Source organism: Vanacampus margaritifer, chromosome 10, assembly GCF_051991255.1.
Source record: "Vanacampus margaritifer isolate UIUO_Vmar chromosome 10, RoL_Vmar_1.0, whole genome shotgun sequence".
Lineage (NCBI taxonomy): Eukaryota > Metazoa > Chordata > Actinopteri > Syngnathiformes > Syngnathidae > Vanacampus > Vanacampus margaritifer.
Window position 1 is genome coordinate 6,833,033 of NC_135441.1, and position 13,254 is coordinate 6,846,286.

Below are 13,254 nucleotides of genomic sequence, written 5' to 3' on the forward strand. Positions count from 1 at the left end.
ACTTCAGAGGAGGATTGTTGGATAAATGCTCTCCCCATATAATTAATTCCTAATGTACTCTCTTGATCCCCTTTCTCTCTTCGTACCCCCCCAAACAAACCCCATCCCTCAAGCAGGTTGCCCGGGGAGTCACTGCACAAGCATGGATAATAGGGATGTTCGATACCACTTTTTTCAGATCCGTACTCGTGCTTGAGTAGTCACCGATAATAAGTACCGATACCAGTAGTAGGCTACTTTTGATACATGAACTTTATAAAAAAACTAACAATAAGAAATAATTTTAAAGAAAGACTTAGATATAACTAAACAAAGTGTATTTTTTTGTAGAAATTGCGTGGGAATGCTGAAAGCTGAATGCAAAAGATTTGAATGCATCCATCCATCCATTTTCTTAACCGCTTGGTCGCGGGGGGCGCTGGAGCGTATCCCAGCTGGCTTCGGGCAGTAGGCGGGGTACACCCTGAACTGGTTGCCACCCAATCGCAGGGCACACAGAGACAAACAACCATCCACACTCACAATCACACCTATGGACAATTTGGAGTGTTCAATTAACCTGCCATGCATGACTTTTGAATGTGGGAGGAAACCGGAGTACCCGGAGAAAACCCACGCAAGCACGGGGAGAACATGCAAACTCCACCCAGGAAGGCCAAAGCCCGGATTCAATCTCACGTCCTCTGCACTGGGAGGCGGACGTGCTAAGTAGTCAGCCACCGTGTGCAGAATGCAAATGAAATGAATTGAAAGATAAATTATGTGAAAATGACAAATTATTAATTGTAGTTGAATGATAAATGAATAAAAGGGAAACTTGAACTGCAATCTGTCTATGGTGGGATTTGAACCATCGCCCGTTTACCGGTCAAAAATGTCAAAGTCTGTCCCTTTGAAAATGAATGGGGAAAAGTTGATATTTAACATTAAATTGTGTGAAAACTATAAGTAATGTGGAACCAGACAATATATTCCCAGGAAGGCGTGAATTTTTGAAGTAAGTAAATTTGAACGGTGTAAATCGGATTTATTATGTGGGCGTTTTTGCCTGGCAAAAAAGTGTGGAGAATAAAAAGTATACTAAATTTAATAAAGGTTCGAAACAACATAAGTAGGAATGCTATCAGCATTCTACAACAATATAGCATTTTGCTTTTAAATAGCATGAAATTAATGGCAATTTTCTTTTGTTGTAATTTCTAGTCCCTGACTGTAAAACAGCCACAAGCCGTCATCAGGAGTACTGATTGTTTCTAATAAGGTCGGGTATAGGCCTGATAATGGTACCTGGTATAGGTACTCGCCCATCCCTAATGGAGCAGCAGGGATGGACTGCGAACAAAATTCGTCAACAGGTGGGTGGGGGATACGGACAAGACGATGGACATGTACTGAATGTTTTTGTTGACGGGGGGAGTGGCTTCCGACATCCAGTGATTATTATTCAGCCTTGGTCGCCAGGGGGGAAGGGAGTGCGCGTTGGGGCTGATTAATATTTACCAATGCTTGGGGCTCCGGGGTTGTCTGGGATTCAATCGGCCCCTAAATGGACTGACTGTTCAGGAAACTCCCCAAATTCCTAATGGGCAGTCCGGCCCTAGATATCAGTCTTAACTAGTTCACTGCCATTGCTTGTGCAAATAATTTTTGCGTGGCCATAGAAGAGACTTCCTGTTTTAATTACCAATATAAAATGTTTTTTTAATAAATTGCTAATGACTTTCAAATGTACTGTTTTACATAAACAAAAAAAAAATCTTGATTAAAATGTTAAACATTGCTAATTATTGGCATTGCAGACAGAAAATTTAGTTTTAGTGGTTGAATGTTATTGAAGTCAAATGAGCTGTCTTAAATGTGGGTATAAAGAAGATGACTTCAGTTTGAAATTCCTGTTCCAAATGATCAAATTAGGGTTAATTTTTGGAGGCAAATGGATGATGCGGTGGTCAAATAAATCTGCTCACTACTACATGTGAGGGATTGCCTTATGTGTTTGTGCCGTCCGTCTGTCTCCCCTGTGGGTCACAGCTTGGACGTTTCCTGGGGGCCGATGCCCTGCTCGCCTCACATCTGAGCAGCCAGGCTGACTAGGCGGCCCCTAGAAAAAAGGCCCCCAGAGGCTATGAGTACAAGCTGTCCTGCTGGACCTTTAGTGGTTTCCGCGCGGCTCCTCCCTGAATGGCTCACTCCAACACAGAAGCCGACAACAAAGCAAAGTGCAGGGATGGTGAATTCTCTGTTTTAATGGCACGCGTGCATTTCGACAGGATGGAAATTCCTGCCCTGACACACAATTGAAAGCAAGGAAAGGTAACAGGCTATGGAATTATATTTGTGGGGAAATAAAGTCGCTGCAGTGGAACCGCGAAGGTCAAACGCAATCCGTTCTGGGACACTTGATCTCCAATTTGATTTCAGAACTTTCTCATAAGAAATAAGTGAAATTGAATTGAACACTTGCCTAAGTCAAACTATCATAAAGAACAATATCATCTGAACAGGAAATGTGTAGTGGCCGCCTACTTGACATCAAACTTCAATGTTAATGCAGTTCCCACATTTTTTGCCGTCTAATTGCCATGGGTGTTTTTTTTGTTTTGTTTTTTACACTTATGGGCTACCATAGCTCAGACTCATGGCAGCTTTTGGCGAAACGTAAATTCTGAAGTGACACCAGTCCAAGTCTTTTTCAAAACCTGGTGATGAGAAAGGTTGGCGACGAGAACAGCCAATTTCAAGAAAAACAGGAGACAATGATTTTTTTGTTGAGCACAGGGGCACCCCAACATGCACAGAGAAAGTTGCAGTGTTCAAGAATTCAGATGTCAATACTCAACTTCCTTTAGTCTTTCCTCTGGTCTCTTGAGGTCTCCCTAATCTGTTAGAATTTAGATGTTTCTGGGGTTGGTGAAAGATTCTGGTTTTGTAACTCTGTTGGTGGTAGGTGGTGTCTGGTTGGTGCTGGATTTTACTTTGTTTCATCTTTCTTTCCTTTGATCCTTCCTCTGGTCTCCTGACAAGTTCACGGCTCTGGCGGGACTCTGAAGTATCAGGTTGAGGTGAAGGGTTTGGGATTTATAACAGGTTTAAAGTGAATTAAAGAGCACACACACACATGCAAAAAAAAAGAGTGTTGATGATGACATGTTGACCCGGGGGGGGGAGAAAAGAAAGAGAGGGCCAGCTCGCCAATCGTGTTCCGGTGCTGAAAACCATTCATGAACTGTTATTAAGATTGTGACAATTGGACTAGTGCTTTTTTGAATAGTTGATCCCCTTTTTTGTGGAATATTTTATGCGGTCCAGACAAGCCGAGACCCTATCTCCCCCCGGCTCCCACATAAGTTGGGTTTGAGACCCCTTCTCTAAAATCTCCAGAGGCAGGATTTGCTTTCTATTAGGCCTGTGGTATCAGGTAATTGCTCTCACAAAATCCTCGTGTTTGTCTGAAAGGCTTTTGTTGTTGTTGCTGATTTGTTTTGTTTTTATCAGTTCTCCACAATGTGGCAGATGAGTCTCAAATGAACACTAACATATTCAAAAACTCCCAAATATACAGAGATAGCCACTATAAATAAAGAGGCAATCTAAGTAATTGGGAGAGGAAGTCACATTTTCTGCTTGTTTTCAAGGATCATAAAGCAGAAGAGGCTCTACCTGGCTTGTGTCTCTTTGGGGATTTTCGACTCATACATCTCTTTTCGATATCTCCCATTTCACATTGGGAATTAATGTTGGAAGAAAACTCGTGAAGAGTACAACTGAAAAGTGTAAGCATGCAGGTGCACTCCGGGATTCACAGCATACTCTCCTGTACAGGTATATTTATAATCTTAAGCTGTCGCTCTCCAGAAGAGCAAATCAAAGCCAGTAAAACATAAATGCCATAAATAAATGAATAGATGAGCAACAGCCCTGGACTGGAGGGATTCACCTAGCAATCACCCACATCAGATCAGATCAATGCTCATGGAAATTTCATGAAGCTTAGAATCTACACCGCTTCATATTTCACTATAATAACCCACAGAGCCGGAGGGGGAGAGGGATTGAAGGGGTGAGCGGGTAAAAGGAAGAGGGGAGGATGGAGAGATGGAGGTATGTGCTGCAGGGGAGGAGAAAATGGAGGGTGGCGGGGTTGGAGGTTGCAGGAGGTGGAGGACCATAATTGAGAGGTCACGTCGTTGGTTGTTACCAAGAGTGGAGGAGGAAAAGATGGAGGCGAGGAGGGGCAAGTACTCTGTCCACTAGTCCTGCGTCGCAAGTCGTACTTGCCAGGTTAGGTAATTGGCTCTGAGGCTGGTGTTAGCACCTTCTCAGGCCCTCAGACGCTGGGTTAAGAGCTGATCATATCACAACCCTGCGTCTCTCTGTCTTTCTCCCTCTCAACTCATTCGTAACCTCCCAACCCACCCACAACCACCCATCTCACCCTCCTCCTTTCTACAGTCTCCAGTGCTCAGGTGTGATCTCATAAGCGCTGCTTGGCGATCGATGCCGCCAGTGGCAGGGGGTTCAATAGCCCTGAATTACGGCTTCATTTCTCCCCCCCTCCTCTACACACAGATGAGAGCTGCCCCCCACACCACCACTACACGCACACCTCCTACCCTCTACTCGCAATCCAGATCAATACCCTGCAATCTAATTTTTATCCATTTTTCCATAAATCCCAAGATTGCGTTTATTTGGAGAATCCGACAAGCTAAATAAAGCATTGCTTGAAAATGTCAGGGAGACTAATGCATGGCTAGAAATTCATACTGAGAAAACAGATGAGTGGAGCTTTTTGCTCTTAAAGCAAGGGAGAGAATGGGAGGAGGGTTGGGAGGAGACGGGTGCTAAAAGATTCTACAAATCAATTGAGGTGTGGAAGCTACTACAACCTAAGCTCTAATTATCTCTTGCAAAAAAAGAAGAAGAAAAAAAGCACATGTCGACAGTTAACAATACCTGACAGCACGGATCCTCAGTGTGAGAATGCAAATTCTGGAAGTATGGATGAAAAGTGTGCGCTTGAATTAAGATACAACAAAACACAGGGAATCATTTCCCTGGGTGAGCGCTGCTCATTTTAGCGGGGTATAAAACAACCTACATTCCAAATTCATTTACATCATCATCATGGAGCAGATGCTAGTGTAATAAGAACTGAGCATGCTAAAGAGGGAAGACAAGCCACATGGTGCAGAAAATTAATCTCAATCTCAAATAGAGGTGTGAATTTCCTTGCAGTTAAAATGGCGTGAATGTGAACGTGCACTCGCTGCTATCTCAGCTGGCCCTCTGTCTCCAGCTGGAGGCCAGCCGTTTTAATCAACAGCAGGCCTCCACCCAAGCTCAATAAAAGACAGCATTCACAAATAGGAGCAAGACAAGTAATTGATCTCCTCATGCTTGCACCCCACTTTTATTGCCAGATGACTACATGCTGCAGTCGAGTGTCGGGGATGTGTGCGAATGTGCTGCTTGTATCACATGTGCATATGAATGAGGAGTAGATTCTCTGTTTGGGTAGAAAGGCAGGCAAAGGATTTCCACTCTCATTATGTTCCCTTTCGCACAGGCATTATTGATGGATGCCTACATTGGCACCTGCACTGTCTAATGAGATCCAACACAAGAGCTGTATCAAAAATTCTCTCGCAACAATGATAATAATGTTCAGTTTTGATTGACATTGAAGGCAAAGTAGTAACTCAACACTATGTTAACACTTGTCGTGGTGTAAGACTACACTCAAGCAAACTGAGAGTTCTTTCCTATATTTTAGTTAGCTCATATTGTATATGGATTAAGCCAACCAACATATTAAGAACTTATCGTTCATTGATGGAATACAGTATAACAGCAGGCCACTGCCACCTCTGGCCTAAAGCGTAACTACAGCATCTGTGTCAGGCTCGCTCATGGTGCGCGTGCGAGTACGTGCACAATCTTAAAGTGACAGCCACAGTTGACAAACAAAGACATGACTTCAAATGAAGTAAGAAAACCCCTTCCCCAAAGAAACTGTGCTATAAAGGGAAGATAAAAGCTGATAGGTGCAGTGGAAGTAAAACAGTCAGGGCTCGTCATACTCATCTGGGCATTGGTGGAGCATACATGATGTAGAAAAAGCTTTAATATGACCTTTTTACAGCACAATGCACCTTTAAAGTCACAATACTGACTTTAAAGTTAGAATTCTGACTTTAAAGTCAGAATGCTGAGAATAAAGTCAGAATCCTAGCAACTTTTTTTTTCGCTTCACTGGCCCTAATCCTCTTCCGTAGATTTTTAAAGTTGTTTCTAATCTGGGGTGGCCATAGCCCTGTATCACTATAGAATAGATCCGCCCCTGCCCTGAGCAGATCAGAGTAATCAGATGGCAATTTTTAAAGGGATACTTACTTGACTCATTGAGCCATTTTCAACAGTAAGAAGATAGTATATAAGTAATATGATAACGTCATTATTTTTTATAATCAATTTATTTTTTATAAAATTTGCCACTTGCTGTCGACTGAAGATGACATCACGTGTGCTCAGGAAACAGGTAATGACCAATCATGGCTAAGTTTGCTGTCCAAACCCAGAAAACAGGTGAGCCATGATTGGTCGTTACCTATTTCCTCAGCACAGGTGATGTTATCTTCAGTTGACAGCACGTGGAAAAACGTGTTTTTAAAGGTATTAATTATACATGAAAAATAATGAAGTTAATTCCTTTCTTAAATACCTTAGTCAAGCATTAATGTCGTATGTTTCCAAATCAGACCTTGACTGCAGAATGTAGGGGAAACCTTTTTGCTTCTGAAACAGAAATATCTTTATTCATGAGGCATCATAAAAAGAAATGTTGATAAGCGGTTCAGAAAATGGTCTATGGATGTTGTTACTATTTTAGTTGTAAATAATTTATTTGCAGCTAGGAAAGTCATGCTTCTTTATAGCAGTAATTATCAGGTCTATTGTACATCAGTATGTAAAATATTCATCTGTCATGATGATTTCAAATCATCGTCTATCAAAAGCTTATTTTTGATGTCCATGCAAGCATCCTTTACTGAAGCCTCACCTTTTGTTTCCTTCCACTGTCTGGATTTTGTCAAATAAGCGGCGAACTTTTCTGCTCGTAAAACTAATTTGGAGCCCAGAAGCAAAGCCGAACTGAGATGTCACTCGTCATCTCGTCTGGTTTAAATTCAGTTCTTGACTTTTGTCTTTTCTCCTCACTCCGCCTGTTCCTGAATGATGCCTCCTACACACCTAATATCCAGCCAGCAGTGAAAGACTACCCCTAATGTTTGTCCGTGCGTGTGTGATGATGCCTTCTGCTGCATGCGGCGCCGGCCTTAATGTGAGCAAGCAGAGCCTTTTAATATCAGCACAGACCCGAGTGGAAGCACTAAGCAGACAAGGCTGCATACTGAGGAGGGATGGATTGCCTTTTGAACGACAAGGGCGATTCATCAATTTTCTCAATCTGTGGCCAGCACCTCTGCGCCACGCACAAAAACACGCGCATGCACAAGGGCCCCTCCGACACGCATTATTATTACCGCCTTATATCGCACGGAGAAAAGAAAAGAGAGCGCTTGGTTGATGAATGTTATAAAGCCGGCAATCCGGTTAAAGGTGATACACAGCCAAACATGTAAATGCATTTATACAGGGTTGAGAATCGGGTGCGGGGCTGCAGTGGTAGGCAATGACCTGATAATAAGAGAGAGAGAGGCAGCGAGATTAGGGGGGGGGGGGGGGGGGTTCTGAGCCCCAGAGGTGGGTAAGGCAGAGGGCAGAAGGGGGATAAGGGGATAAAAAGACAGAGGAAAAGTAGAGAATGAAAAAACATTCTTTTATTCTTATCAGTGGAGAGCTTAATTGCCTTTGATGAGTCTAATTGGAGCTTTCTGAAGTCTAATGGCAGAGGAGTCCTCAGAGACAGCGGAGAACACATTACAGTAATGGCTTCTCTCCCAATCTCTTCTCCAGCAAAAGTCCCCTCGTCTCCTCCGTCCTGGGCTACCACTGCGCCCAATGTTTGTGTTTGTGCTGTGACGCGCGCCTTCTTGTGAAGTATCAACTAAGAGAGCAAGCCTATGAATGCTGGAGTCTGAGCATGTCCGTGTGTGTGCCTTTTTGCAAAGTAGCAGTAGCAGCAGTATTGGGTAGTGTTGACTTAATTAGGTCTGTGTGCTGCTCGCTTTCCTCTCCTCAGCAGAAGTTGATTAGCAATGCCAGCTGTCCCCAATGTAATTCAGAGTGTGCGTGCGCGCGCATGCGATATACGAGCGTATGTGTGTCTGCGAGCGGGGAACTGCGTGCGTGTACGCGCGCGCTGCCAGCTGCCACGCCGTGCTGCCAATCCTCCATGATTAGTACCCACTGGCAACTGGGCTCAAACTGGTGCCAAACAGACCCAGGAGGGCAACATGGCCCATGGTAATCCACCAACTCTCTCTCTGCCATCCTCCTGTTCCCATGCACCTCTCAATTGCTTTGTTCCTCCAAATGGTTCGCCTGTAAAGCTTTGTGGGCGGATACAAGTGGCCTCTGAGAGTGCAGACTGTGAAGAGGGCAAAGAGCAGAATGGGATCTTTGCCTTGACACAGTTGACTGTATCACTGTGAAGGTGCCAGTGCTTGGCAAGTAGCCTGTGTGTGTGTGTGTCAAGGTTATTTTAGTTAATGAAAACTAAACTCAAAGTAAAATTCCTCAATAAATAAAATACAAACGAAAACTAACTGAAATTACATTTTATGTTTACAAAACTAACTAAAACTAACTATAATTACAGCGAAAATGTCTCTCGTTTTAGTCTTTGGTAATTAACCCATTCACTCCCAGCCATTGTCACTGAAGCAACCCCCTGCGCTCCCGGTTGTTTTACTGGATTTTGACTGATTTTGCCAAGCCCAGAGAATATTGTGTTGTACAGCTATAAAAACATGAAACCGACCATCAGGAAAAAAATAATATTTCTATATGTTTCTGTTTATTAGCATTGGAATATAGATTTTTTTTAAATTTAAGTTTCATCATTATTCACAGCTCTGTTTAAAAGACTGGAGAAAACAGCTTGTTGTAACATGGCCCTGGTTGATTTCGTATACTCTGCTGCCACCTGCTGGACGTTTTTTGTAAAAACTATCATTGTTTTAAGCGTCCTCTTCAGGTCAGAGGCTGCCTTCTGTATGCTCTAGCATTAAAAAAAAAACACATAAAAAACGTATGAATATGTTTTTGGGACCATGGCAATATTTAAATTGAACGTTTTTATACGTTTTGGGGAACAAATTTAATTAATTTAATACATGAGCCTTTGGGGATGATTTTAAAGATATTTGAACGTGTATCACACAGAAGTGATGTCATCTCACATGAGCCAATAGAAAAGCACCTTCAGATGACGTTGCTCCTAGGCGACAACTTTGCCTGCATGAGTTTTGGCTCCAATGGCTCAGCTCGCCTGCTTTTTCCATTTAACTCAGATGAAATGCAACGCTAGGTAAGAACTTAGTGCGTTACTTTTTTCATTTTATCAAGATGTTTATTAAATAGTGCACATAAGTAATACACAAAAACTAATACTGAAATTAAAACTAAACTAAAACTATGCATTTTTTAAATAACTAAAACTAATCAACACTAACAGAACCCCCCCCCCCCCCCCCCGAAAACTAATTAAAACTAACTAACTAAAAAACAACAACACATAAATAGAGCTCAAAACGAAATAAAAACTAACTGAAATGTAAATTCCCAAACTATAATAACCCTGGTGTGTGTATGTGTGTGCTAAGCTCCCAGTGGATGACCTCTGCTAAATCTCACCTGTTGAGATTCTTCAATGCGCCTCTATAGGAGCCAAGAGGCAGAGGGGGGATGAATTCATTCACAGGGGCAAGTTTTGAATAAGTGAATGTGACAAGGTGAAAGAGTGGAGGGCTGGGAAAAGACGGGGTGTTTATGCATACGCTTCCCACATGTCTGGCGCATTAAAAGCCTGCGTGCGCACACACACACAAACCTACACACATTTATAGGCTTGGCAGAGTTGAGGTCTGTTGGACAGCTCTGGCATGGCAAAGTCTGCCCACCCATCTGCCCTCTGTCTTAGTAATGCAGTTAGTGTCAACGCGCTGGTGTGTGCCTCGACTACCTTAGTTCACACATATACGCTCGCTCAGTAAGCCAATTGCCGCCTTTGCCGCAAGTATGCAAACACGGACATGGATTCTGTCAATGCACAGTAATTAAAAGACATACAAACGCATGCCAGGGAGGCAGCCAGCGCTCGCACAAATGTGATTTTGTCAAATGTTGGCACTTCCAGCAGGGGCTTACATGCTAAATCCATCAGTAGTTGAGATTACAGACAGATTTACGTGATTCACATTCTCCCCGGAGACCTGTGTCCACGCGTCGGTTAATCACTGCTTCACATTCACTCTCTGTGCTGCTCTTTTCCGCGCGTGGCTATAAATCTACACCGATACATCCTGATGTAACACTCCTGCTATTCACACCGTCAGAAATCACGCTTTCTGTATGGATCGCCCTCCCGCCGTATCCCGCCTCCGACGGGGTTAAATCTCAATAATCCCACTAATCAAAAGGTTAAACCTCCCCCTGACCTTCACTTGCTTCATAAAAGACAGCAAACGCATTCCTTCCCTGATGTGTCAGTTTTGCTACTGCATGACTCTTAGTAATGCTAATGTATTTCTTTTCGCAATTAAACCAAAATGATCAATCACCGTGATACTGTAATCAACTTCACTTTCATGGCACAAGGTTTTTTGTCAGAACTGATATGAAGGAGGAAAGTTGCATTATACTGTTAGCCAACAGATCAGTCGATTTAGAATTAATGAGCACTAGTACATTTGTGTTACCTGTGTAGATGAAGCGTCCAGGTGTGCCTTTGCAGAACTGTTTGGATTTGTAGGACAGCGTGACCTCTACCACCCCAGGGATGTGTCTGGGTGGAGTCTGCACTCGGATGGCATGTGGGGTAATCAGCTACGGGAAGGCACAATGATTATTAGGATTAACTGTAATAACTGGCAATTCAATATTACGTATTTTGCTAATGGTAATGATCATGAAGCAAAGATCATATGATGAACACAGTCAAATGAAAAGCAAGTGAAAGAATTGTCAGTTTTTCCTTTTGTTGGAAAAACAAAGAAAAGTTGCAAATTTGGAAAAACAAGCTTTTGATTGGACAACAATATCTATGTAACCAAGGACGGTTAAACAGCTCTATTTCTTGCCCAATGCAAGTCTAGCGCAAGGTTCGGTCTAAATCTATGCAGGGGCATGTTAGACTCGGTTTTGGTATTTTCACATGCAGTTAAAAACTGGTATTTTGCACCATTGTGGGCTTGAACCAAGCCAACTTGATTTGCCACCAATCCAAGAGGCTTCTCTCATTCCCTTTAAAATCACTGCACAAGCGGTGTAGTCCTTGACATGGCAGAAGAAAGAGGAAACTGCTCAAGTCCATGCAGCATGTTTATAAGGAACTGCAAGCAGACTTCCATGGGTGGAAGATGTAAAGTTGGCCGGGGCGATCACAGATCTGTGCCGTCGAATGGGCACCTCTTTTAAGACTGCTCTCCACCCCAATTACCCCCGAGTTGTACTGGTCCAGGGGGGTGGTTTTAAATTAGGGCTGGGTTAAAAAAAAAAAAAAAAACATTGATAGAGAATCGATTCATAAAACCATAAATCGATTATTTTAATAACTCTTTTTTCCCTTAAATTAACAACAAAATTGAATTTTAAAGGCCAATTTTTTTTTGCATCTTACTTTTTTCTTGAAATGTACTGTTTACCTGAATTTCAAAGTATTTTCTTACATTTATGAAAGACCTGACTTATTGCACTTTATGACAATTCAGAATCTTTTTAATTTATATTTACAATTATTGAATTAGAATTATGAAAAAAAAACATCTGATCCATTCTGATGTCAATGTTTGTGTAACACTTAAGTGATTATGAAATGTGTTATTTTCATTAATAAATAAATCATTTAACCAGTTACTGTCTCTGCAATATTTAATTTGGAATGTAATGTTTGTGGCGTTTTTTTGTTTTTGTTTTTATCATGTCCTTGTTGTTTAAGAAGAATTGATTTGATTCAAATTGAAGTGAATCAAATCGAATGGCCCAACTTTTTGGGTTGTGCTAAGAAAAAAAAAGGTTTTTAATAACCCAAATTGGGTCAAAAAGGGACATATCCAACGTTTTGGTTCATTTATTTAAACCAAAAAGCTGGGTCAAATTAATAACCCACAAACAAATCCATTTTAGGGGGATCGACCCAATGTTTTGGATTATTTATCACTTTGTAAACCAAAAAGTCAAATGAGTAACACACTAAACAACTTTTTATTTATTTATTTTTTAGACTGACCTTTTTTGGGGGTTAAGCAGGTAAACCAAAAAGTTGGGTCATAGGAATGACCGAAAACCCAATTTTTTGGTTGTTTTGTGTGTTGTTCATTTGACCCAAGCATTTAGGTTGCCCAATTTTTGACCCAATTTGGGTTCTTTTTAACCCAACTGTCTTTAGAATGTGAGGAATGAGTAATGAGATCTGATCAGCTTCCTGCTTCTGCTCTTTTGTCTTTTAACAATACATAAGAAAAAAAAAAGACGTCAAACAACTGAGTGCTACTGTAAGAGATAATGAGAGTATTTCATGATATCGGTATTTTGATCGGTTAAGTTTCATATAAAAGAAAGCCTTCCTTTTAATAAACTTTTTCAAACATATTGTTTTAAATTTTACACATTGGTTCTATATCAGTTTGCTCTTAAAACGTGAGGTGAGCCGATAAAGCCCCAAGGCGATGTCATGCTAAAGATGGTTATGGCTGCTGACACAGATCTTCACAGAGGACTTCAAAGGTAGTTATGTGTACGTGAAAAAAAAAAAAAAGAGAAAAACCTCTCACTGCAAACATCTATTATGCCGCATAAGTAAACGTATAATATGCTCATCCTTGCTGCCCCCTTGTCTCTGTGTCTGTCAGCGTTGGCTGTCTAGCTGCCGTTAGCTTACATTAAAGCGCCACCGTGTCTTTAAGAGGCTCACTTAGTGCGGCTGATGGGCCCACTCGCCTTGCGCGTGCGTGTGCTGAAGGCTCTTTGAAGGAGGAAAGCGGCAACAAGACAAAACACAGATGAGACCTCACTGAGTGCTCGTTTTCCGCATCCTGTGTCGAACTAGCACTCAAAGCTAGCGGCGCT

The 13,254-nt window shown here is 41.9% G+C and overlaps 1 protein-coding gene across 4 annotated transcripts in view; it reads right to left on the minus strand.

Moving 5' to 3' along the window:
* LOC144059248 (transcription factor COE1) overlaps positions 1–13,254 on the minus strand; it is an 83,244-nt gene that overhangs the window by 22,777 nt on the left and 47,213 nt on the right. For all 4 annotated transcript variants that reach the window (XM_077578198.1, XM_077578196.1, XM_077578199.1 and 1 more), the window contains exon 10: positions 10,887–11,013. In XM_077578198.1, the coding sequence (XP_077434324.1) occupies positions 10,887–11,013 (127 nt within the window). The remainder of the gene's footprint in view (positions 1–10,886; positions 11,014–13,254) is intronic.